Below are 27000 nucleotides of genomic sequence, written 5' to 3'. Positions count from 1 at the left end.
TTGGACACCGAAGCACCTCATCTCCAGCCTTAGAACAGTATCTGACTTGTCCATTGCTGGCTCAGATGTTTTAATGTGAAAATGTTTTGGAAACTACTCTGGGCAATTTGTACACGAGAGTGTAATGAAGTGATTGAAAGCCCAGGTTTGGGTGGTAGACAAATGCCTATGGCTTGTCATTTGGTGTCACGGGTGCCACCTCGGGCAAGTTGGTTTACCTTGCAAGCGCCAGTATCCTAAAGTATACTTCCCTGGAGGTAGGGAGGGCTCAGTTGTCCTCATGGTGTCTTTTACCATGTTCTTTTACTCAGAGTTTAGGAGAAAAGGGCTCAGATGTAAAGAGTGCCATTTCCTCCTAGTTACCAGTGGGTGATTGATTGGGATAGGAAGGCGTTGTCGACATTGCCTCACTGAGTTGTTACAATGTTTAAATTAGATAATGGTGGTAATGACTCTTTACAACATTATACCAGCCACAGAGGTTCTAACTAGATGACAGATTTATACTATCAAAATATAAACACAAGTACATTGCAAATATGCTTACTTAGGCATGTCGTTGGGCTGGGACCCAAAATATCCACTAGTAATAGTTGATGCTATCTGTCAGGGATGTCCCTGCAGGAAGAAGTGGCATAGGGTACTGGGACTCAGTGGATCATCTTCACTGACAGAGGGGTCAGGATGGCACCACGCTCCTGAAGCAGCGGGGAGCTACAGTGCCCTCTGGTGGTCATTGCGTGACTGGTCGCCCAGTGATGTTTTCCAGTGTCCTGAGCACACATGCTGGGATGGAATCTTTTGAGACTGAAATTTCCAACATCTCTCATTAAACTGCAGTTTGACTGTGTATTTTAAATTTTCCTCTTTTAGACTCTTAATGTTTTTTCACCTCATCTTATCCCCAGTTAGTGTTAAAATTGTAATTCCTTTTACATCTTCAAGGGATGGGCACCATAAAATATAAGTCAAATTGTATCAAGTTATTTTACTTATATTTGGAAAATGACAAAATATTAAGATAAAAGAAGCTTGGCATTAGATGAGAATGAGAAATGGTATTAGCAATAATTTAAAATATAGTTTCACAAGATGAAAATTCAGGATTATAATCTTGAATCCAATTAAGATAAAAGATAAAGTTTAATGAAAAAACAAAAACAAAAACAAAAGCCAAATATTGAACACACCCATTACAGAAAAGTTATGCTTTCTTGGGAGAATCATGATTGGTTTTTAAACCTTCACTGATTTGGAGGTACTAAATTTCTTAACAGTGTGATCTACTACACCCCCTTCTTCGCCTACAGCAAATAAAACACTGTATTCTGGTCCACAGATGGTCTCTCACATGCACTTATTTATTTTTCAAGTTTGTGTGTATGTGTGGGTGGGGTCACCCCGTCACTGCACACATGTAGAGATCACAGCACAGCTCTCAAGAGAGTTGATTCTCTTCTTCCAGCATGGGGGGAGGGGGGGTCTGAAGACTGAACCTGGCGGCAAACACCTGTTACCCACTGAACCATCTCCCTAGCTGAATTCTAGCATGTTAGTGTATTAACGCTGATGTAAGTGTCCGCATGAAGGTATTTTAGGAAACTTTCAATATTCCATTTCTAACTAGGAAAAGAGGATCCATGGCTGTGTGTTTCTTATACAATCTGGCGCTATCCATGTGTGCGAAGTGACTTTTTTGCACGTGACAAGGTGGTCTAGCTCTTCTGTGGCCTCCATGCTTACTGGAAATGCACCGGGATCAGTTGTGTTCATGACATTCTTGTGGAATTGAATAGGAAAAAAAAATGGCTCAGCCGGTGGAGTAGTAGTCCCCATGGCTTCCTTCTGTACTAGCACATGGTGGAGCAGGCTGCGGAGTTTCCTCAACCGCATCGTCTTCGACCTTATAACAGTCACTTTTTTACTTTTATTTTTTAACCTGCTAATATATTTCATGCTGCGACTGTTAATTTTTTCTTTCCTCACACAAAACTTGGACTGTAGTTCCTTTTGATTTCTGTCTCCCATGCTAGACTTCAAGGACCCAAACCCAGCCTTTCGGTTTGATGGACACGATGAGTCCAGGGAAATTTGTCGCATAAGCAAACCAAAAGAAAAAAAAGAAAATCATTTTCTATATCTGGTTAAAATTAAATTAACTTAGTGCAAGAGCCTGAATACCTGAATATTGATTTCTGTAAATTCTATTATTCTCCAGACTTAATTGTATTCTATAAATATCTGAATTTATAATTTTATTTATATTGATACTAATTATCTACCTATTTTCTTTTAAAGTCAGTTTTATTTTTGACCGGCACATGATGTTTTGCATATTGTAAGGCAATGTTTTGATGTATGTATACATTGGATAATGAGTTTTGTGTAATTAGCATATACATCACTTTGACTTTTGTCATTTCCTTATAAGAAGTACGTTCAAATGTACTCCTGAGCTACTTCAGGGTATAATGCTTTATTATCAAATACGTCACCTTATAGTACCATAGGACGCCAGAACTCATTCATACTATCCATGACCTATGACTTATTAATCAACCTCTGACCCCTCCTTCCCACCACACTCATTGGCCTGGGGTAACCACCATTCTACTCCTCAATTCTATGAAGTCAGTTTCTTTAGATTCTCAGGGGAGTGAGTTCACAGGGTGTTTTTTTTTTCTCTCTCTCTCTGTCTGTCTCTCTTATTTCATTCATCACAGTCCCTCCAGGCCCATGGGGACATCCTCGTTGCTCAGCCTCCACTTTGCTCTGGCTTCCTCGTTTATATCCGGGTTCATGACATAGGCTCTGCTGTGCTCAGCAGTCTCCTTATGAAACCAAATGAGATGATGAATACGCAGGCATGTGTCGGTCCACCTGCTCTACAGATACAAAGCATTCTGATGGCCTCCCTGTGCGACCATTTTCTTTGCAAAAAGTGCAACACAGCAACCATGTACCCATAAATAAAGGATGCCCAAAGTATTAAAAATGGGCTGAAGCAACTTCAATTTATTATCTTTATCTAGGCTTAAAGGGCATTATAGGAGCTGCCAGCAGGAACTGCCTCGGGAGACTGTTCTCTGCCCCTCTGCTTATGTGCATTGGTTTTGCCTCTTCCTGATGACTGTTTCCCTTCCAGGCACACATCTCTGCCACTATCCTGTACATAGTCCTTTAGGGAGATGTCTAAGCAAGCAATCCCAAAGTCTTTAGGATCTAAAAATTATCACATGATACCCTTGACATTTATCATGTGTGACCCTCAACCGGGATCCAGTGGCAGCCCCTGGTAATCAAAGGTATTTACACTTCTTCGCAGAAAAGTATTCACATTAGATCAGATAAAAGTAAGATTATAAATAGCTTCGATTCGGGTTCCAGCCATTATGCCTCCTCAAGAGAGAAGAGATCTCCCACAGGAGCCAAGTGTTTCCCCACAGCTTCATGCCTACAGCTAAGTTAGGGTACATCATCTGATGTGTGTCCTTACTAACCATCCATGTTTAACTGTTTCCACCCTAACAAATACAACTATTCAGCCAATGAAGCATCCTTACATGTAGCTGAGTGACATGCTGTATAATTTTCCTACACTGAGAATGAAAGACCCCAGCATACTAGCCTAGCCTAACGCCATTTCGAGTAAGGTCTGAAAAGCACGGGGTGTCTACGGCCGGCCACCTGGCCCCAGAAAAGGGTACTAAAGGTCAGAAAAACAACTTGGAGCCAGACAGCAGGCGTGTCAAGCTCGGGGAAAAACCACGAGCTGCCCTGAGTTTGAACCTGGCCTCATTTGAATCGTCCAATCAGAACCCTGTAAACCATGCTCCTCGTGCTCCTGCTGCCAGACCCTATAAAAACCCTCCACTTCAGCCCGTGGGTGCGCCAGTCTCTTGAGCCTCTTGAGGGACTGCGTTGCCCCGGGTACCTGTGTTCCTGAATAAAGCCTCTTGCTGTTTGCATCTGACTTGTGGTCTCGGTGTGATCTCTGGGCGAGGGTCTCTCCAGAGGGAAGACTGCCTTCGGGGGTCTTTCAAGAATGGCAAGTGAAAAATGTTATGATGACTAGTTCAGATTGTATTTTTAGCCAACAATAACTAGCTCAAGCTTATCAATTTTATCTTTATTCATTTGCCCTGTATGTTTTTTGAAAAAAAGATTTTTAAAAATTATCATAGTAACATAAACCAAATACAATATCAGGATAGACACACCTTCTCCCCACCCATTTCTTTTCTATCACAAAAGATTAGATTTAGCTGGAAGAGTATGTCAGATATCATATAAAATCTCAATTAGATTAGATAAAGTTGTGTAACTTCTATAGAACTTTCATCAAAGTCCCCAGGCTCACTAAATTTTGACATTTTACAAGCAACATATTATAAGAACAAAAAATTCTACCCAAATAAGAAGGTTTATTGTAGGAATAGCAAAATATGATAAATAGTTTGAGATAAATTAAATTAAATTGAAAACCTACACAGTGAGTCTCTTTCTCAAAAAAGTGTCCTAATAGTAACAGTCAGAATTCATGGTGGTCCATGCCCATCTACATGCACAGGGCATAGTTTATGTTCATGGCTGTCAACTGGGATGATTCTGACCTCTAGTAGAAATTGTCAGTGCTTGTAGATGTCTTTAACTGCCAGACTGGAATTGGGGTGCTGCTCACATCTAAAGGGCAACAAGCAGGAATGCCATCAAACATCTGTAATGGCAAGAACAACCTGCCACAATGATTTTATTTTGATCATAATGTCAACAGTGCTGAGGCTAAGAGACCTTGTCTTAGAGACTCAGATGATTATATTCTGATTACCCTTTGAACCTTACATTTAAAGTAAAGGGTACTACTGTAATTTGCAATATGATTTTAATGAAACTGGGTTCTTTGGATCCAGTCAGTGGCTTTACATACCAAAGAAATACAATTCTAATTCCTAAAGTCTTAAGAAAAGTCTGTGTTTAGTGATATCTGCTTGAAAGGGGTGGAAGCATTAATCAGAGCATTCACTGTCCTAAAGCATGCTTTGCTCTTGTTTCCCTCAAGGGCATCACCCTCTCTCTGGGAGTCTATTGATCCTTGCTCTCTCCTCTGTCTGGCTTTACCTTCAGTTCACGCTGGGTCTTATGCACAGGAACTTGAGTTTCCTGTTTCTTGGCATTTTTTTTTCCTCGTTATTTATTCATCAGAACACCAAATTTCCAAAGGATGGACCCAAGCAAGTAAACCTGGAATCTTTTCATCACAAAAAGAAAACACACACACACACACACACACACACTACACGTGTGTATTAATGGGCCTGTCGCATAGTAAAATATTTTAGTCTTTGTTGTATAGCAAACTCTTCCACAACTTTGTGGCTTAAAACAGTGATGGGCTGGGTGTGGTGGCACAAGTCTTTAATGCCAGCACTCAGGAGGCAGAAGCAAGTGGATCTCTGAGTTTGAGGCCAGCCTGGTCTACATAGTGAGTTCCAAGCCAGTTGGGTAGGGCTATGCAGTGAGTCTCTGTCTCAAAAATAAACAAACAAGCAAATAAAATAAAAAAAAATCCATCACATCTGGATCAGAGTATGCTTGGCTGGTAAATTATAAGCAAATATGAATACATTTATAAAGGTTGCTTATCTAATACAATGTGACAAGAAGTCAGTTAGTTGATTGGGGACAACTCCGGGGAGAAAGCTTTCTTCCCATGAGGACCACACACTTCAGTTTGTTGGGGTATGGGAGAGAGTGAGTACCAGATGGCTTGCTGGCTTACCTGGGCTCCCCTAAAGCTGAATTCACCTGCAGCATTTGCAGAACTCTAGCATTCAAGATGACTCATCTGACAGTTGGCAATAGCTATAAGATATGACATCTCAGTCCTTCTCGTGCTCTGAAATAGGCTGTTTTTCTTGTACAGTAATTCTCAGACAGTGATCCTGGGCACTAAGATGGATGAGCTGATCTCTTAAAGCCTGGAGTCAGAACCCAAAGTCATTCTTGCTGCATTATTAAACCCATCAATACAATATGTGATCAATAGAAGGGAAAGAAAAAAATAATTCTACCCTTTGGTGGGAAGAAGTACAAATTCATAACACAGAGGTGAATGCATACAGGAACCACAAGACTTTGTGATTTAACATTTAAACTCGATTTCCAGTTACCTCTCTTTGTATTTTTCTACATGCAAAATACATGGCTCCTTCAATATGCCAAAAGTCTCATCTATCAGCAATCCCATCATCAAGCTCTAAATCCTAGATTAAGCCATCTGTATCTGGTTCAAGTTCAGATGAAGCTCCATGCTGACTCCTTCCCCTCCGTAGACCTGAAATCTAAAACAGGGTTATTTGTCTCCCACCTGTTTGGTTACAATGATGAGACCGTCAGAATGTTGCAGTGGATATTTCTGTTCTAGAATGAACAGAAGGGAGAGACAGTAAACCTCAGATTCAAAGTCCTTTTGAACTTCACCAAGATGCATGTGGCCACTGTAACCTACTGGTAAGGACATTCCTCAGTGTTTCTAGTTAGCAGTGGCTATTGGCTGCAATTCATGTTTTCTTAACCTTTATCCTAGCAAAGCAATGCCGTGAATCTGATGTCTTCTGTTCATCTGAGCTGCTCCGTCTCTTTGGTGTCAGTTGATGTACTAAAAATGTATTTGGTCCTCATGATTGTGCAGCAAGTGTTAACTGTTGAGCCACCTCTCAAACTCAAACCCACATTATGACTTAAACTGTGTTATTTCCTCTAAATCGACATCTCCATTTTCAGATAAGTGCAATGCCTAAAAGTGTTATTTAAGTATCTTTGCACTAAAGATACTTTCAGGGCATAGTGACACCCTTCAGATCTGAAAGCTGTGGATCCTAATCTAAGGCAAGCCTCTTCTGAAATCAATATTCTTTTTATGAGGCATGACAATTTTCAACCTATGATATGTCTGTTTGCTTACACAATACTTCCTCTTTTGGGGGCTCTCAATATTAAAGATGGCAGCGATTAAAGATGGATTCCCGTAGGAATTCACTATTTGGCTTTTTTTATCATTTTTATAATTCTGGATACAATTTATGATGTCTATTATGCTTATGCATATATTAAGTTCCTTATGTCTCAGGAATATGTTCTTAAAGAATTTGTTCAACATGTTGAAGTTATAATAAAAATGCAAATGTGTATAAAATATACATGATTAGAATGTGATGGCAGTCTGTACACTCCCTTCTGATCCTGAGAGGTTGCTTGGAGTTCCTGCGCTTGGCCTGACCATTCCATGGCACCACCATTTTGTCCCGAGTGGAAGCTAAACCTCTCTTTGCAAATTTGTCCACTTTTTTCTTTCTTTGGCAGTGGGGGCAATGTGGTGCTAGAGATGGAAGCCAGGGCATGTTGAGCAAGCCGGAGCTACACCCCCAGCTCATTCATTTATTTAAGTGACTTCTTTGCAGTGGTGGGTCACACAAGGGTGAATCAGTCAGACTTCGCCTAGAAGTGGAAAGGCACTGGTAACTTTGAGGAGAGTGACATTGGTATAGGAGAGATAGGAAGTTCAAACATAAATTATTTACAGATTTACTGTGGAAGCATGGAGGGACAAAGACTCCAGGATGGCCTCCAAGCAATGAGCTGAATAACAGGGAATCTTCTACTTCCCTGAAAGGAATGAGGGTTCACTCAGGAGGAAGAACATGCAGTTTTTATCTTTCTCAGTCTGGGTCACCTTGCTTAACATCAGAGTTTCCAGATCCATTCATCTCACTACAAATTGATTTTATTTTTCCTTATAGATGAGTAATGTTTTGTTGTATATATGTAAATGTGGATCTTAGCCTAGAATGTGCATGTGTATGTGTGGTGATGTACTATGTCCCCCAATATACTGTGTCCCCTGATAAAGTTTATCTGAGGATCAGAGGAAAAAGCCAGCCACTATAGTAAACACAGAAGTCAGGCAAATGGTAGCACAGGCCTTTAATCCTATCATTTGGGAGTCAGGGATCTGTGTGGATCTCTGTGAGTTCAAGGCCACACTGGGAACAGAGCCAGGCATGGTGATACACACCTTTAATTCCAGCACTAACCATAGAGGTCTGGAGTTCTGTACAGACAGACAGGAAGTGACAGAGCTGGGCAGGAAGAGGAAGTGATGTAGCTGGGTTGAGAGAGTAAATGAGGGAGCAGAACAGAAAGGCATATAGGCATGGGTATACAGGAAGTAGCTCTCTTTGGAGATTGAAGTGAGATTAGCTTGTGGCTTTTGCTATTCCTCTAATCTCTCTCAAGGTTTAACCCCAATTTCTAGCTGTAAGTTTTTTATTTATAAGACTATTTAACAATTCGTCGTGTGTGTGTGTGTGTGTGTGTGTGTGTGTGTGTGTGTGTGTATGTGTGTGAGTGTGTGTGTGTGTGATGTCTAAAAGTCTACAAAGGAGACCAAGAGAGGGAGGTATTGATGGGGGGAAGACTAGAGAGTAGGCAAAAAAGCACAGGGGACATGAACGTGTAAGAGTCTGTGATGGGGGAGACTGGGGATGGCCACAGGGGAGTTAGCAGGGGACAGACAGAGTGAGAATGGAGAACAACAATAATACTTTGTTCCAAAACGTTCTAATGGTGTCTAGTGCATTAAAAGTTAGTTTAAAAAGTAAAACCACAAAAATACTATAATGAAGAAACAACCGATGATGTTGAAAAAAATAGGAAATAAAGCGGGCATCAAATGGACAGTTTGCTCTCTGTGATTCTTGGAAGTAGAGTGCTGCTTTTAGTTATGAGCTACAGATGGAGTTCACTATGTTCAGAACACGCAAATCCTGAGAAATTTATGAAAAAGACCTATTTGTGAGGTCGCATGCATGCATAGCTACACCCGAGGCTGCATCATACTGTTCAGAAGTGCAGAAGACAGAAGGATGTCACTCCTACTCAGTGCGTTTAAACAGTGATGTGTGCACAAAGGAGCCTTACTGGCTGTCACAGGGTGATTCCTTGTCGATAGCAGCATAGGAACATCTTATACTTAGGCTTTGGTTAGGTTTGAATTTTATTGCAGGACCATATTTCTTCTGCCATTTAAGCCATTTAGATTGTGAGATTCAATTGCCAAGTCTGTAAGTGAACCATTTCACTTTTACATTTGAAAATGAGAATTTGATGAAAGGGGAAGGTTAATTTTTTTTTTTTTTTAGGAAAACAGTAATAAAATTAGAAATTATTTACTTGGAACTATGCTGGTGATGTGTGATACATCTCAGAGTAAACTTTGTATGACTTTGGGTGGATTTTGGTGTCTCAATAAAATCTATCTTTGTGTGCACAAGATAAAAGGAAGCTTGCAGATAATTTGGTACTTAGGTATATACCAGGGTCACAAGAAAATCTGTGCCAAAAGAAAACCTTTTAGGTGAAGTCAAAATGCAGACCCAGTGACTTAGCTTCCAATGAGATTGATGCAACCGCAGAATGGCAGCCCCAGTGGGCATCCCTCAATGTATGAGATGCTATACAAACATTATGCTTACTCTTTTTTTGCATTCTAAAGCAATGCCATCATGGTTTATAAAATACTATACAGTCCCAGCTAAATGAAAATGTCACATGTTCTCACTGTATCTGCAGTCATAGATTTAGAATTGGAGTTTATAGATTATGAAACTCTAAATTTTATCAAGCTTACACATTAAGATGACTTTGCCACAATGGTTATTTATTTGTAGAGTCCAAAGGTTGAAGGTCAGACTAAAGCCTACTCAACCATGAATTTATGTATTTTTCAGGTGATCACATTGGGTAAGATTAATAGTCTAGTTTCACGTTATCTTTGAGTCTGGTGTTGCAGGATCTGACCTCTTTTCTGGAGTCTAAAACAAGGCTCTGCTGTTGAGTGACTTTGGTCAAAAGATTTCACCTTGGATGCGTCAGTTTTCTTTTCTGCAAACTAAAAACTATGATTAGTTTTGGATGCATGTTGGCTATAAGAACGGAGTGAGTTGGGGGTGGGGAGCTGACTCAGAGTTCCTCCTGCTTAAAGGAGAGAACACGAGTTCTAATCCCCAGCACTTATATAAAAGCCAGACATGGCCATAGGCCCCTGTAACCCAGTATTGGGACACTGAAAGTGGAATCCCTAGAGTTTGATACCAGCCAGCCTAGCTGAAATGGTGACCTTCAGGTTCACTGAGCGATCTTGTCTCAGGAAATTAGATGGGGAGTAAAATGGGAGTCCATGACATCATTCTCTGCCATTTGAATGCACACACATGGGTGTATACCCCCCACATTCACATATACCACATAATATACCAAGCACACACACATTTAATGAGTGAATACATTCATTTATTATATATTAGGTGTGACAACTATATAATTAATTAAAATAAATCATGTAGGTATATATCAATGTCTGATACATAGGAATTTTACCTACTGTAATAATGGTTATATAATGAAATTCAAAGTTAAAACAAAAACCAGTTGGAAAATACATAATGGCATTCTGCAAATGTTGTGGATAAATCCAAACTTTCTTCAAGTTAAAAGGCTTCATTACCTATTTCTGGGTTCGTTTGCCCATTTCCTCCTGATCATCATGCTTGATGAAGTTTGAGTTCTAGCGCAGAGTCCGACATTCTGAGCCATTCTGAGGTAAAGCCAAGCAAGGTCAGATGCAGAGTTAGAGCTCTGAGCACCTGCCCTTTCCGCCGAGGTGCTAAGATTGTGTCTGCCCATCTGCACCCTGTGTAGTATTTTACAAAGCAGGCGCTGGTGGGTGGATTGGGCACGATGAGCTCTACCACGCTTTCTAGGGACCTACGCTGCTCCCTCTCTGGTCGTCATCCCAAACCTCTAATTAATGCCTTCCCCAACTCTGGTCCTTTCCTCCTTTGTTAGTTTTTCATTGCATAACGTCACCACACACCTGGCAGTGGAAAACCACACACATTTATTGTCTCCACAGTTTTGTGGGCCAGAAGTCTGTGAACCGCTCCCCGGCATTGGCTCCAGATGGCCCAGGCTAGAAGGTGTCTGCCGGGAGTCATTCTTATTTAGAGGCCCTTCCAGGAAGTCCTATTCACTCCCATAGTGTGGAAGCCTGGGGGTCCAGATTCTCACTGGTTGTTGGTTCCGTTCCTAAAGGGGGTGGGCTGAAGGTCCCTGCCATCACCCTGCTCTACCGAGAGTTCACAGCACGGCGGTGGGTCTCCAGATCTTCAGGAAAATCTCTCACTCCCATCAGCAACTTAAAGTAACATCATGGGGTTGGTATGCCACCGCTCTATTATACTTGGTGAGCTAGACACAAGTCACAGGCTCTGCCTACACTGGAGTGTGAGCGGCAGGGAAGAGAGTCACGTATGCCGCTCTATCTGAATGCTTTACGGGGTGACTCCATGCATCTGCCTTCCTTGCCCATCTCCATCTCTGTGTCTCCCCAAATAGTATTTACTTATTCACATCTATCTGTCCTTTCCCTTCTCACCTGGCATTGACTGTATTCTTTAGCAGAGAAATTGGTACTCAATTGATCTCAGTGAAGTTTCCAACAAACTTGTTGAGGGTAATTCATTAATAAGCCCTTAGCGAATGAAGCTAAACATAGGTCTAGCCTATCACATATCTAAGGTATTTGCTAATAATTTTTAAGATGACAATTTTAGTAATTATTTGAGAATGTCATACAATGTGTTTTTATTATATTCACCTCTTTTAAGTCTCCCCAGATTCAGCCCCACCTCCCTAAGTCTAATTGGTGTTGCTTAAACACTCTTATGCGAGTGGGCCTGCCCTGGAGCAAGGCCAACCTAGCTGGGGATTTTGTCCTTAAATGTAGTGGGTAGCCATTCCAGCTTGGATCTGGAAGTTCCAACCCCCATTGAGACTCTGGCAACTGTCACACCTATGAGGCGGGGCGAGAGGAGGCACCTGGGGGTTGGAACTTCCAGATCCAAGCTGGAATGGCTACCCACTACACTTAAAGACCAATGCCAATAGCTCTTCAGCTAGGGCATGGGACTTCATGGCCACTGCTTCCATGCCAAGCTGGAATTTTGTCCAGCTTGAGCTTTCTAAAAACTTTGAAAGGATGGGTCTAGTTATTTATATATGTAGAGCTGTGTTGAACCTTCAAGGCAATAATTAGTAAGTTGACTTAGAAGATAAAATAACTTTATGACCTCCTTTAGAGGTGTATAACCAAACATTTGGAGATACAACATTGCAACCCATCCTACTATCTAACCAAAAATTATTCTTTGCCTTCTAGATGAACAAGAGATTGTACAGAAGCGCACCTTCACAAAATGGATCAATTCCCACCTGGCCAAGGTAAAGAAAACCTCCCAGAGGTAGAGGTTCATGCTATTGGCACCAACAGTAATATGGAGCCTCGTGTTAATGAGGCACACAGAGAGCACATTATAAAGGAGGCCTGCTGTCACCACTACTGACCCCTGATGTTGGTGGTACTATGGGCTGGTTAACTGCTCCCTAAGGCCGGGTTTGGTTAACCACCTCTGGGGTAAATGAGTTGACAGCTGGTCAAGAGGTGCTATTTTATGTAATTTTTATGAACCTTGAGAAAATAATCCACTCAGTTACAGTTTCTACAGTTCTGTATGTGTTGTGTCAGAAGGAAGATTCATGTTGGACTTTTGTTTGGTTGTGTTGATTCCAATTATTACAGAAAGGAGCAATGAACAGTCTGCCCTGTGCAGGAAGCTTTATCTGAGCAGGTCCTGACTCTGTTTCACCTGCGGGCTTCGGGGAAAATGTTAACCTAGATAGTAGGACACTAGAAACACAGAAATCACCCAAGAGTATCTACATGAGGTTGTTAGGTGACCATGTGTCCACATGGGGCACTGTCATTGAATATAAATGCTAACAGAAAATGACTTTTGACCTTAGCAGGTCACTGTACAATTATTCCCCTATGCTGCTGATTGATAAAAAGGGCAAGCAAAGTGAGAGACTCCATATTTAAAATAAAATAGCCTCCTTTGACAGGACATTCTGTGAAGGGTGGTGCTCAGAGAACGTAAAGCTGGGAGACGTCTACTGGAGTTTGAATCTTAAATATTCCTCAAAGATCCAGTGGCTTCTGCAATGAGTGTTACTGTCTCACAGTCTCAGGATCAATCTGCCAGAAGATTCACTTCTTTTCATGAAGGGCTTCCTGGCTTGCTGTCTGCTGCCTTCTTCTGGTTTGCTCACATGAATGTAAGAGAGTGAGCTCTGGTCTCTCTTCTTCCTGCAAGGACCTATCAGTCTCACCACGGAGACCCACCCGTGGCTCTGCCCAAGCCTATTTGCTGTGTGGAGGCTTTGCCTCTAAACACCATCACACTTGGGTTGAGGGTTTCAACAACTGGATTTAGAGGGTATCCAAACAACTAGCCTATGATAGGCCCCAAGTTTAGTTTGACGTCTTTAGACTTGAAGCAAATGAACATTCCTCTTACATTCCTAATATATACTGGGAACTCAGCCAGGAGATAGTCTTCCTGTCATGGCTGACATTTCCCTATGCAGTAATCCCTAGTACAGATAGCTTTGTGCATTGGGATTGCTAATGATAATCTGATAAGCAAAAATGTGAAAAAATGCTAAAGTGTATTTGATACTTGCCCCCCCCACACCATATACATGTTCTGCAATTTTCTGTTGGCCATCTATCAATGAAAGTAAGAAAAATGACCAATGCCTCAAAACTGTTGAATCTTTTTTCTTTCTGATAATTTAAATGTTAGTTTTAATTCTTCATGATAGGCCAGATCATTTCATCTCTGTGAACGTGAAAGGAGAAAAATGTTATCTAGGAAAAAACAAATGAACTTATTTCTGGAACACAGCTTACAAATGTACAGGATTTTGACAATCTAAAAGCTTAGGGACAACAATCATAGGAAATGTTGTAGATTTAAACTATAATGGTAAACCCTAAGTTCTGTGATAATATCTTGCTACCTTTAGCGTTTTAACAAACTAAAATTATTTCAAAAATACTTTAGAGAATAACTTAAGGCCCTTATTATTTTAAAGAATGTATCTGTTTTCTCAAAATCACCTTAGGAAATTGACTATATTCAAAATCATCTTTAATAATAGATCCTGGCAGATATACAGAGAGAGATACAGAGTTGAAATTACAAAAACGTCGGTATCTCTGCCCTGTCTGAGGTCATCCAGTTTTGGGTCCATGGGGACATATTCAGAGATACTCATAGAGGTTAATTTGGTAAGATGTGTGTGTATGGGGGGGGGGTGTTACACACACATGCATGCTTAGGTGGAGGCCAGAACTGACACGGGCCTCTTCAATCACTCTCCCTATTATTTTTTGAGACAGGATCTCTCACTGAATCTAGAATTCACTGATTTAGATAATTTGAAAGATTTGTTTTATTTTATTTTTGAATGGCCTTTGAACTCCAGGGCCTCCCCCTTCCCCCACCCTGTCTCTGTTTAAAGGTGCATTCTACTGTGTCTGGATTTTTAGGTGACTGCTAGGGACCAAACTCAGGTCCTCATACTCTTGAGGCAAGCACTTTACATGCTGAGTCCCTCTGTCCTAGAGTTTTTAATGGGAATATTTCATTTGTGTTTTTTTGACTGTTCTCCTCAGTTGCAGCTCTATAAATTATGTATAATTAAATAATCAACCCTTTTATTGATGGCAGGCATTCCATTCTGCTGTGACAATTTTTTATAGATATTATGACAGCAGTTATGAAGAGATGGCATGTAGATAAGTGCACAATATGGCTTCTGAAAATACACTTTTATTAACCCATATATCTTAGTGAAGTGGAGGAGAAACCTAAGAATGTTCTATGTATGATTTTATGCCATTTTAGTACATAGCTATAAAGTTTTAAAATTTGTGTGCATAATTATACATTTCTTATGTTAGTTTTAGGCTCTCTGTGTCTGTAATTATCCGAATCACTGAAAATCACAAATGGTCAATATCATGCAATATAGTCCTAGATAAAACAGTGGGTGGTTTCATGAGCAACGAAATGTGTTATTTCCATTCATTTATAGGCCAAGTACTTGGAGCTTAGAGTTAATTAATAAGCTTGGCAATTCAGCAAATGACAAGCTGAGGTTTGATACCATAACTCCTAAAGGTGGGTGTTGGAGGTCAGGTTAGCTATGGTAATGAAACATGCTAAGCAGTACAGCTTGCCAGCAGTTACCACCCAGTTCTGAATGCCAAGAAGCCCGAGGTCAGGGTGCTGGGGTACTTAGTCTCTCTGGGTTACAGAGTTGCTGCTCTTTCTGGCTTCATTTGGCAGAGAATGAACTCTGCTCTCTCTCCTTCCTGTTCTAAGGATGCTCATCAGTCTTGTCCAAGGGCTCCTATCTTAACGATCTTACCTTAAATATCTCCCAGATCCCCACCCCTCACTTCCACACTAAAGGGTCAGCCTGTAGCAGATAAACCGGGGCCAGGTACAGACAATTAGTCTTTAACAAGCAGTGACCACTATGCTGTACTTTAATTTTGTACTTTATTTAGTTATTCTCTCTTCAGGAATGTATTAGGTATCTATTAAGACTAAGAACCATGACTGCAGTGATACAGACCTGATAACAGATAGTTATCTGTAGACAGATAACTACAGTCAAGCAGACAGGACCTCGTGTCATCTGACGGAAGTCAGTGGGGTGCATGCTACCCAATATGAAGACCTGAGTTCAAACACCCACCCAGAGCCTGTGTGAAAAGCTGGTCACATTAAATGTCTGTAACTTCAGCACTGTGAGGTCAGAGACAGGTGGGTCCCTAGAGCTCACTGACCAGACGGTTGACCGGAATCACTGAGCTTCGGGTTTCCTGAGGGACCTGTCCCCAAAATAAGAAAGCTGGAAAGTGAGCAAGAGACTGACATCAACCTCTGACTCCACAGATGTGTACACACACACACCTGCAGGAACCTGTGCATACATGCAAGCTGAGACCACACACACACACACACACACACACACACACACACACACACACACACACATTGGTTCACAGAGCAAATGGGAAATATATTATGTTACATTCTGTGAGCCAGGAGGCCAGCATTCCCTTGAGACTCTGGGAAGAAACACCCTCGCCTCTGTCTAACTTTTGATAGGGACTCTCTGGGTTTGCAACGCTGTAGCCTCTGTGCGGATCACCGTCTATGTCCCCAAGTCCCTCTTCATATAAAGATATTGGACACACTGAGTTAAGATCCACGCTAATGACTCCATTTTGACTTGATGAACTCTGTAAAGACCCTATTTCCAAATAGAGCAGTATTCTAAGAGTAACAGGAGTTTCAGGTTCCAACGTGCATTGTGGGAACAGTAACACTGTGCAGAAGACATCTGTTAAGAGAACATTTTGTTTTTATGCCAAATTTTATTTGGTCATGACTTTAAAAAGACCAGTTAGGATTTCTAGGTTAAAGATCTATAGATCTATGCTGATTAAACTAAGTGAAATGTTCACTTTAATGGCTGATTTCATTTTCCCAATTATCTTTCCACCAACAGCATATTACATGAAAACACCTTCTTAGTAGAATTTCGCTCACATCCCTTTTCTTGCACATACTCTGGTGGGCCTATTAGTGAGCGAATACAAGAAGACGATAGAGCAAAGGGGTCAAAATTGTGCCCAAATCCACCCTATTCTTCACTTGTTTTCTTAAAGCTATAGTACCCATGTGAGGTTATAAATATGTTAAGTAGCTTGCTTTTCATACTTTTCCAGTGTATACACAAATCAAAACATCACCTCATATGCTGTAAACATATTTAATTTTTAGCTGTTAATTATACCTTAATAACTCTAGGGGAGTTGAATAGAAAATTAGTTATTTCCAAATATGCAATTAAATGGTTACAAAAGAAACCCGTTTCAGAATGCATCACATTTATTAGCTTGAGAACTATTAGAGTATGGATAATGTGAGTTCAGTACACCCGGGTTTATGGAGATTAATAAATATTTCGATAAAGGTTGTCACAGTTTCTTCCTTAAAACCACATTATATGCACACATTGACACCTATTTTGGAATGTTGTTTGACAGCCTAAGTGATATTCTAGTGACTGAAAAATGAAGCCATGGACAAAACAGAAAAATAATTTCCGTCGGCAGTGTAGGTAGCTACAGGTGACTGGATTCTGGATGAATTTTGACAATAAAGCCGGTACGACTTGAGGATGGATCAACAACCGAGTGTGAGCAACAGTGAGGTGTCAAATACAGCTCCATAGAGAGTGTGTAGAGGAAATAAATGAGGATGTGTGCTGGCTCTGTGCTACATGGTAGAAAACATTTTGTTGTACAAAAAAGAAAAATCATTGCTAGCAGAGCTTTCTCTGGCACCCTTGAAGCTGGACCATCCAAAGGGGGATGTTGCCTTTGGGACCTTTATTTGATGTTGAATTGAATAATCAAGGAAGTGGAAATGGTTATGCTCACCGTTAGAGGAAATGAAATAGAATGGAAGTGTCTCCCCACCTTTGCCAAAGACTGGTGGAAAATAATACCAAGCACTTCCACAAAAGCACTGAATGAGACATAGATGCATGCAAAATATTTGAATTACCTTGCTTGTGGAGCTATTGGGGATGTCTTTTATTTTGTGAATGACATGGAAATTTTAGTTAGATCTTGCCTGTGGGGATCATCCTGGTCTTGATCAATCTGGTCCGAGACTAGCTTGGTACTTCGATTCATTTTAGTGCAGTAGGCTTTTGGCCAACCTTTCCAGAGGTAACTCACCCGGACACCTGCTGGTCAACCTCTCTTCCCTTTCTGTTCTCTCTTTTCCTGTTGTTTTATGTGTTATCTCCACCCTATAGATAACAATCAGGGAATGAGGGCTCCCTGTGCTGGCTCTAGGATGAAAAAACCTATCCTCTATACCTTTCCTTAGCCTATATCATTACCCGAGCCATATATAAGTCAGATGGAGTAGCTTGTCCTTTTCTGCAAATAAGGGGCCAACTTATGCACAGAGAGCTCAGGGGTACATAGACTAGAGGCATCCTTTTTCTCAGCACCTTCCAATACCTTTTACAGAGTCGATACTGTGAATATAACTGGCCATGATCTGTATCATGCATTAGCAACCCTTAGTTCTGTTTATGGTATATGTCCTACCAAAAGAAAGTGGCCATCTGTGACATGGGTTCCCCCTTAGACATTTCCAGTCCAGCTTTACTGACATCACTAAATAGCTAACAATCACTAATAATAACCATGGGATATGTGTTCATCATCTTAAAGTGGCATGCCATAGCATTTTGTGGCATAAAATATTAGGTCAACTTTTTGCCCGTGGATAACAAAACCCTTAGTAGATGGCCAAACACAAATGATAGTAAGTGGGCACCTGGGTTGATCCTGGAAGGTGACAGGAATCTTTTTTTTTCTCTTTACTTTGCAAAAGACTAAATCCTTAATGCTGCAAATCTACTTTATAACTGTGTGACATTGAGTGGCTCATTCCCTAAAACATTGGCAATAGAATACCACACACTGCAGCAGTTCTGTTGTTGGGTTTGTATCTAAAGAGCTGAGAACAGAATGGTCAAGACGTATCAGTACCCCCAGTTTGTGGCAGCCATTTGCAACTGTGGCTAGATGGCTGAAACAACACCATTTCCACCGACAGAGGAATAGATTTACAGAATATGTTGTGTACCACAATGGAATCTTACTCAGTGGAAGCAGAGGGGATTCTACTACCTGCCACAAATGGGAGGAACCTCGAGGACATTGTGCTAAGTGAAATAAGCCAGTCACCAAATGACAAATACTTCACCACTCTGCTTTTATGGGGTATCAAGAGTAGTCAAAACTACTGAAAATGAACAGGAGGTGGTTTTTAGGTTATGAGTACATTAGTGTAGTTAAATGTTTAATAATCAAACAAGTATAAAAACACAGCCTAGCCCTTCTGATCACATCCAATCCCAACTCACAGAAGTCACTTACTCAAATTTCATCATCCAGTGGGAGGGAGAAATGTCAGGAATATGAATGATCACATCCAGAACAACGCTTCAAGGCTAACTGAGAGGTAGGCATAGAGGCATGCTTTAGCAAGTGAACAAAATTCATTTTTGAAGATTTGCCCAAAAGGGGATGTTACTGAAAGGGTTCCAGATGTCTCTGTCCAAGAAGGAAATGATGTCTGGGCAGGAAAGGATTAACTTGGCACTCTTCAGGCTTGCTTTCCCCCCAGCCCTTGGGGGAAGGGGGGAGGGGAAGACTTGTCCTTAGGAAACAGTCCTGGTGGCTTCTGGGAGACAGCATGCCAAGGCCTTGTGCTGCGCACTGCTTATGACAAATGTCATTTCTGCGTCAGTGCTCCAGCCATGCTGTTCTGCTCTGACCAGGTCATTGATTATGGACAGCACTGTTTGGATAAGCACCATTTCCCCCCCTTGAAATTGAGGCGAGAAAGAATGGTCGATTCTGTGTATCTACAGTCTGTCATGGGGGCACGCAGACTCCCATTAAAGACTCTGGACATTTGGGTGGCTTTCCCAGGCTCTCAATACTCACATAGGTTGTCACAGACCGTTGTTAAATAATGACGTGCATGCGCATGCCCACAAGACTCCGCTTAGGAAGACACAGTGACTCACTTCGGAAGCCTGTAACTTCCCTTGCACCTCACTCCAGGTGCTTCTCCCCTGCAATGGCTTCATTCGCAGTCTTTTCACTGAAATAAAGTTGAAATGCATGGAACAGCTGCCCAATGTTCCCTGAGCCCCAGATCCTGAGAATAGCCTTGAGGACTCAGCACACTGATTAACCCATTATGGAGAAGGGAACAGGGAAGAGTAGCTTTACAACCTCCACAACACGAGTCAAATGTTGTGTCTGTATGTCACTGCCGTGAGCCACTTTGGCCTCGGCCATCATCTGTACTAAAAGGGAGAAAACGTGAAGGGTTCAGGATGGACTATGGCACAAACGTGGTTGTCAGGGGACATACTGTGAGCCAGACTGACTTGTACCTATGCCAGTAAGTTAAATACACACCATGTTCCTCTTGCCACAGTCCAGTCTTTCTCAAATCCACACGGGGCACTGGGTTTTCAGTTAATAAAGTCATCGTTTCTAGCCGAGTTAGTTGGTTCTTCAGCTCATCAGTCAGTATTTTTCTTAGTGATAATAAATAAGTCATCTTTATAGGCTCATGTATTCTGAACAATGGACGCGAATACCTTCCCCTTTATCCTAAGCTTGCTACCTAATAAGGTAGCTCTCAGGAGAGCAAACCTGGGCACTGGTCCCGGTTGCTTGGCATATGTGATCTTGGCCAGTGACTTGGTCTTGCTGAGATTCAGATTCCTTGTTTGTAAATATAAAATATAATAAATGCACAGTCCATATCAGAGTTCTAAGCCCATTTGGATGCCCAAGAGTAGCCCACCCATTCTCCCTTCTCCATTCTACTCCACTCTCTTCCTTATTCAAAGATCCAGCAGGTTTAAGTGTGTAATCACCTAAGTTGTAGACTCTCAGCACTGGGTGTCATATATGCACTCTCCATGACTATTTTGTAATATTTCCTTTATGCACCAACATTTTTCATTTATGAGAGTTCTTTAAATTTTTCATGACACGGAAATGGTTATTTCTGATATGTTTTTTCTTCAACTGTTCTCTTATTTTCCACCCACCCCCACAAAGGAATTTCTTCTCAGGACATAAAATTTAATATAAAATAGCAAATATGGCCATTCTATTGTGAAAAACATTACAAAGCAAATGATTGGTGAGAACTCAATATGTGCTGATGCCTACAGACTATTAAAGAAATACAAGTTACACACACACACACACACACACACACACACACACACCATAGCCATACACACACAAACTGACCACACACTCCCACACTCACACTAGAAATACACCACTTCCGCTGGCACACACACTTGTCTGAATAAAGACAAATATTTTTAAAAGGAGGAAGACATTTGATCTTCTTTCAGTCCTAAAAGGAAGGCAGTGGTCCTTGTTACAAAAAGCATCTCTACTGTGGTGAAAATAAAGGCAGACAGGCGGTAGATGGAACCACACCCTGGCTCACCCCTTTGAGTGAATGCACAATGTAGGGACTCACCAGGCAATGCCAGCTCCCCAGCCACAGAGATCTGTGCATGTTCTCTGAGTTTCTAGAAATATCAGAAGGTGGGCGACCCTTTTTGAGCCACATCATAGGACATAGACCTTATCTGATGAAGCTTCTAGAAAGAATGGCATAAAAGTAAAGCTTTTGGTGCAAGAAGAGGCTCATTTTTGACCACCTAAGACTTGGCAGGAAAATGTTCTGTTTCCACTAAATATGAATTGCTAAGACCAAAGGGGACTGTGATGAGTAAGATTTCTAAGTATTCTTAAAAAAAAAAAGATAACAGCATAACTGTGGTCATGATTCTATCAGTTCTTAAAAAGCAGTGGGAACAAAACCATGGTCTTTACTTTCTTTTATATCAGGCTCCAGTCAATTATCTTCCTTTCTATCTGCTTTTTGGCTTCCAACCCTGTGATCCAAGTCTGGCCAAAGAAGTCATGTTGGTATTATATCTGTACATGTAACCACAGAGATACTTCAGCTAAAAGATTTCAAATCTGACTGTCTCTTGAAAAATAAATGTGCGGTGGTCATCAAAGTTACCATGGGCTGTGCAGAAATGATGCTTTGTAGCTAGAGTTTTTCTGGTCCTGTCTGGCCTACAGTCAGGACAAATCTCTCTAACCCACCAGTCCTTCAGCAGCTCAGACCCAACCGAGTAAACACACAGAGACTTATATTGCTTATAGACTGTATGGCCGTGGCAGGCTTCTTGCTAACTGTTCTTATATCTTATATTACTCCATTTCTATAAATCTATACCTTGCCACGTGGCTCATGGCTTAGCGGCATCTTCAAATGCTGCTTGTCATGGCAGTGGCTGGCAGCGGCTCCCTTCCTCAGCCTTCCGCTTCCCAGAATCCTCTTCTCTGCTTGTCTCGCCTATATTTCCTGCCTGGCCACTGGCCAATCAGTGTTTTATTTATACAGAACAATATCCACAGCAATGCTTAATACAAAATGAGATTTCTTTTTAATTCTGGAGTGATTTTTGATAAATAGACATATTTTATTGATTTTATGCAATGCTTACCCTCATTCACTGAGTCATCCAAGCAGGCAGCCAGAAGCACAAATAAAGTGTCTGCTGTGTTTTCGACAGTACTTAATGGAGTTCACTCCTGACAGGAAGGAAGGATTCAAGAGTCAAATGTATGCAGACCATTTTGTAAAGACCAAGACACCCAATTGAGTTTGACCACAGCTAAGAAGAAAAGGAGAGAAGAGAGAGGAAGATGGGGAGAAGGAAAGGGAGGGGAATGGAAAAGAAATAGGAAGAGAAGGGAAGGTAAGAAAAGAAGGCAGTAGAGAGAAAAGAGAGTAGAGAGGAAGGCTGTGAATCAGGCTGACAGATCTTAGAGGATTTGGAGGGATGGGTCAAGAGGAGAATGGTATCAGTAACACCAGGCAGAGGCCAGTGGGCTCAAGACCTGTCCAGAAATCACTATTGATTATTCTGAAAACCAGCTCCAGAAGCACCATGGAGCACTGTCCTCCAAAGGTGGAGAGAGATGTGTGTGTCTGTTTAGTGCCAAATTGTATGTCCACACATGTTATCATCTATGCATATTTTCACCTATGCAGGTTACCACCTAGACATGTTATCACTCATGCATGTTATCACTATGTGTGCTATCACCTATACATGTTATCATCCATGCATACTATCACCTCATGCAATATCATAGCTTTGGTGCCAAAATTCTTGTAATGTTTATTATTTTTGTGGCAATTTCCAGTTTCCTTTAGTTTTCCTTATGTATCCAAGTAAAACTTCATTTGTATTTTCTCACTAAATTTATCATAAATTTATGAACTTTTCTTTGCTGTTTTTCTTTATTTAAGATATTAAGATACAAGTTGGTGCTTTGAGGGATACCTGTATTCTATTTATAATGGTGACAAATGGGTAATATAATAATTTGCTTGATACCACATTGTTTTATTATAATGGCTTTTTTTCTTCTAAATAATTTGATTTACATGATTGGAATGTAAAGTCAGTATTAAATTTTTGCTATATAATTAAGAAGCAGCGTGAATGGTGGGATCCGACAAGGAATGATTGGAAACGCAAGTGCTGTTATTTTTGAACATGGATTTCGCAGCATGAGGACAAAATGTGTTCAGCTGTTCATTTCAAAAAGAAAGAGAAATACATTTAAAATTAGAACTATAGCATTCAGCCTCCATAATTCATGCAGTCAGTGAGAAAAATATAAATGCTTCACGTCAGCGGGTGGAGGAGAAAAGGGACCTCAGTGGAACATTGTGCGTCTCAGTATCTCTACATAGAACATAGTTTTTAAAAAGAGAGAAACAGTTAACAGTGAACCATTAGGCCTTAACGAAGTTCAGTAGGAGTCAGGAAACCATGGAGCTTGAACTCTGACAAATGGCCAAAGTTTTGTTTCTGGGACTCAACGATGAGCACATTCCTCTCTCTGGGCCATCAACATTAAATCATTACTTCTTTACCTACTGCTCACTCTCCCATGCTTTCTGATAAACTCCAGGCTACTCAGAAATTTCAACAACACTCATTTATGTTCATGATAACATTAGAGATGTCGGTGACTTGAACTGGTCTTTTTCTTTTGCATACAGGAGTGGTGAGGGGCTCAGTGATCTTGTGTACCACTGCGCTTAGAGCCCCCTAATTCTGGATCCTCTGAGAGGAGGTGTGCTGGGTGTACTACTTTGTGAATCACAACCCAGCCTGCCTGCACACTTCAGGAACACCCGTGTGTTCCTATAGCCTTGGGGGGAAAATGCTTTCCAGAGGCTGAAGCTCCTTGAGTCCTACGAGGTGCCTTGTTCATGGCGAAGTGACTTTGTTTCCTGGTCTGGAGTAACCCCTGTTGTTTTGTGGGGTTCTGCTATAAACTACTACTTTTTAGTTGATAGTGTCCTCTTTCACACCTTATCTGACACCAGATCACCCTCTCTTCAAAACTCTCTTTCTCAAAAGGATCTGGCATAAAGCCTAAGCATTAAATATAACGAGTTTTTAATTTTTTTAACTTATTGAAAATATATTTTTTTCATACAAAATATTTCTGATTACAGTTTCCCCTCCCCAAGTCCTCCCAGATTCCCTATGCTTCCCCACTCATCCAAATCCACACCCTTTCTTTCTCCTTAGAATACAGATAGATAATTAATAATAATAATAATAAATTAACAAAAAAAACCCAAATAGACCAGAATAGGATGAAACAAACAGGGAAAGAGAGCCACAGAAAGAGCACAAGAAACACATACAGATGCCGAGACACACAAATTTGCACACACAGAAAACACATAAAACAAAATTGCAAACATTAGTAGACAAAAAGAAGATCTGCAAGTGTGTGTGTGTGTGTGTGTGTGTGTGTGTGTGTGTGTGTGTGTGTGTGTGTGTTTTGAGGGAGTATAAAAAAGCACTGTGATATAAAAAGCCTCTGCAAACACCATTGAGCCTGTTTTGTGTTGGCCATTCCCAGTGAGACTCCATTGGAGGAAACTAATTTTTCCTATGTGAGCAGTTATCAATTACAGATAGCTTCTGGGATAGGCATGCAGGCTTGTGCCTACTTCCCCTTGGGACCTCATCTGTCTCAACCTGTGCATGCCCTGGGTGTGCTGCCAAACACTCCATGAGTACAAATGTTCATCAGTCCCATTGTGTCTAGAAGGCCTTGTTTCCTCGATGTCTTCCATCCCCATTGGCTCTTACACTCTTTCTCCCTCATTCTCTGTACATTGTCCAGTTGTGGGTCTCTGTATTTATTCCCACCTACTGCAGGCAGAAGCTTCTCTGATGATAAATGGCAGAGCAAGACACTAATCTAGAGTATAGCAGAATGTCACTAGGAATCATTTTATTGCTACATTCTTAGCAGAACAGTAGTATTTTGCCTTCCCATAGATCCATGGCCTATCTTGTTGCAGGTTTTTGGCTACCTGGTCAGTGTCAGGCATGGGTTCCATCTCATGGAGTGAGCCTTCATTCCAGTCAGGGGTTGGTTGCTCCCACAGCTGTTGTGCCACTATTACCCTAGCAGATCTTGCAGGCAGATCTTAGGGTTTGTAGCTGGGTTGGTGTTTATCTTTCTCCTCTACCAGCATGTAGACTACCTTCCAGTGCCATGAACACTCGTCAGTAGGGGTGAAGGCTCTATGAGGGCACTAGCTTGACTTCTCTGTGTTCACCAATAGGCTATAATGAATTTTTAGCTATCCAGTTTTATTTACACTAGTCTAATTTTCTTCTTGAAGATTTCAACATGTGACTGGTAATTACATAAAAAGATTATATAAAAAGATAATCAAAGGGTCTGGAGTATAACTTAGTGGTAGGGCATATGCCTAGCATAAAAGGGCCTTGATTTAACTCATAACACAAATAACTGATGGATGGATGGATGATAAGAGATGTACGAATTTCACCCCAGTGAGTGGCGTTTTGTCTTGCAGCGGAAGCCCCCCATGGTGGTAGACGACCTTTTTGAAGACATGAAAGATGGTGTCAAGCTGCTTGCCCTGTTGGAGGTCCTGTCTGGGCAGAAACTGGTAAGGATCTTTTCTGACCATACCTGTTCAGTCGTGTCCATATATAATGACAGAATTGTGGGCCAAGAGGATAATACCCACAGGAGAAACTTCTTTTTTAGTAATTATTAATATCCCAGAAATACTGGCCATTCCCCTGCTTAGGGAATTAATGGTATTTTAGCCTCTTGTTCTTGTGAACAGAAAGCACTATGATTGAAGTTGTGGCAATGTGTAAGAGAGAGTGCCCTCACAGGGTGGACAATGCATCTGGAAGGTATCTGGGATGACCATCTTGGTTACACAATTCAAACTAAAAGCTTCTTTGTTTGTCCTCCTTTGCTTTCTATGGCTGTGATAAAGCTCTGATCAAAATCACTTAGGGAAGGAAAGAGTTAATTTGATCTTAAAACTCTCGGGTCATAGTCCATCACTGAAGGGAAGTCGGGGTAGAAACATAGGGCAGGAACTTGGAGGCAGGAACGGAAGCAAAGGCCATGGAGGGATGTTGCTTATTGCCTTGCTCTCCACAGCTTGTTCAGCTTGCTTTCTGATACAACCCAGGGTCACCTGACAGTGAGCTGAGTCTTCCCATATCAATTATTAATCAAGAAAATGTCCTACAGACTTGCCTCCAGGCCAATCTGGTGGAGGTTCCCTCTTCTCAGATGACTCCAGCTTGTGTCAGATTGACAAGACACTAACCATGACAGTATCTGTTTCCTATTTGAAAGAACTGTTGGTTTGCCTCTTAGTATTTATATAGCCATCTGCTGGAAATTAAGTCTGAAAGCAATATGGCACTTGCCATGTTCTTGCTGACATCCTCTATCATCAATCATTTGTAACAAGAACAGAATGCTCGGAGCAGCATTTTTATATCCCAGAGACCCAACACAGTGCAAACAACATTGGCAGTGAGCAGTGGAGTATATTTTCATTATACCATTGAAGACTAAAATACATATAAAAATATGTATTTTTCCATATCAGAGTATAACAGTAAGCAGCTTGCAGACATATATAAGTAAATACATTATAAGTAAATACTTGCTATAATTGGGAAACAAGGTTCAGGAAATAATTTCAAAATGACCTGTCATACCTAAGATATGAAGTCCAGAACTGACAGTATTTCTTTTTCTTTTGTTAGGATCTTTTTGGTAAAACCTTGTGCTTGTGAGATAAAATAAATGTCAGTAAATGTAGCTTCTTGGATGGAGGGGGTGCAATCAGGCCTCAGGGCCTTGAGCAGACTAACTTTTCGCTCATGCTCAAGGGGTCCTTAGGCTCAGAGTCT

General features: G+C 41.1%; 1 protein-coding gene across 19 annotated transcripts in view; it reads left to right on the top strand.

The window, feature by feature from the left end:
• The window catches only part of Syne1 (spectrin repeat containing nuclear envelope protein 1), a 484186-nt gene that overhangs the window by 73949 nt on the left and 383237 nt on the right, over positions 1-27000 (top strand). For all 19 annotated transcript variants that reach the window (XM_042262341.2, XM_015996792.3, XM_015996795.3 and 16 more), the window contains 2 exons: positions 12278-12339; positions 25626-25721. In XM_042262341.2, the coding sequence (XP_042118275.1) occupies positions 12278-12339; positions 25626-25721 (158 nt within the window). The remainder of the gene's footprint in view (positions 1-12277; positions 12340-25625; positions 25722-27000) is intronic.

The sequence above is a fragment of the Peromyscus maniculatus genome, chromosome 16 (assembly GCF_049852395.1).
Source record: "Peromyscus maniculatus bairdii isolate BWxNUB_F1_BW_parent chromosome 16, HU_Pman_BW_mat_3.1, whole genome shotgun sequence".
Classification (NCBI taxonomy): domain Eukaryota; kingdom Metazoa; phylum Chordata; class Mammalia; order Rodentia; family Cricetidae; genus Peromyscus; species Peromyscus maniculatus.
The sequence above is the reverse complement of the archived record's forward strand: the minus strand, read 5'-3'. Positions and strand labels throughout refer to the sequence as shown.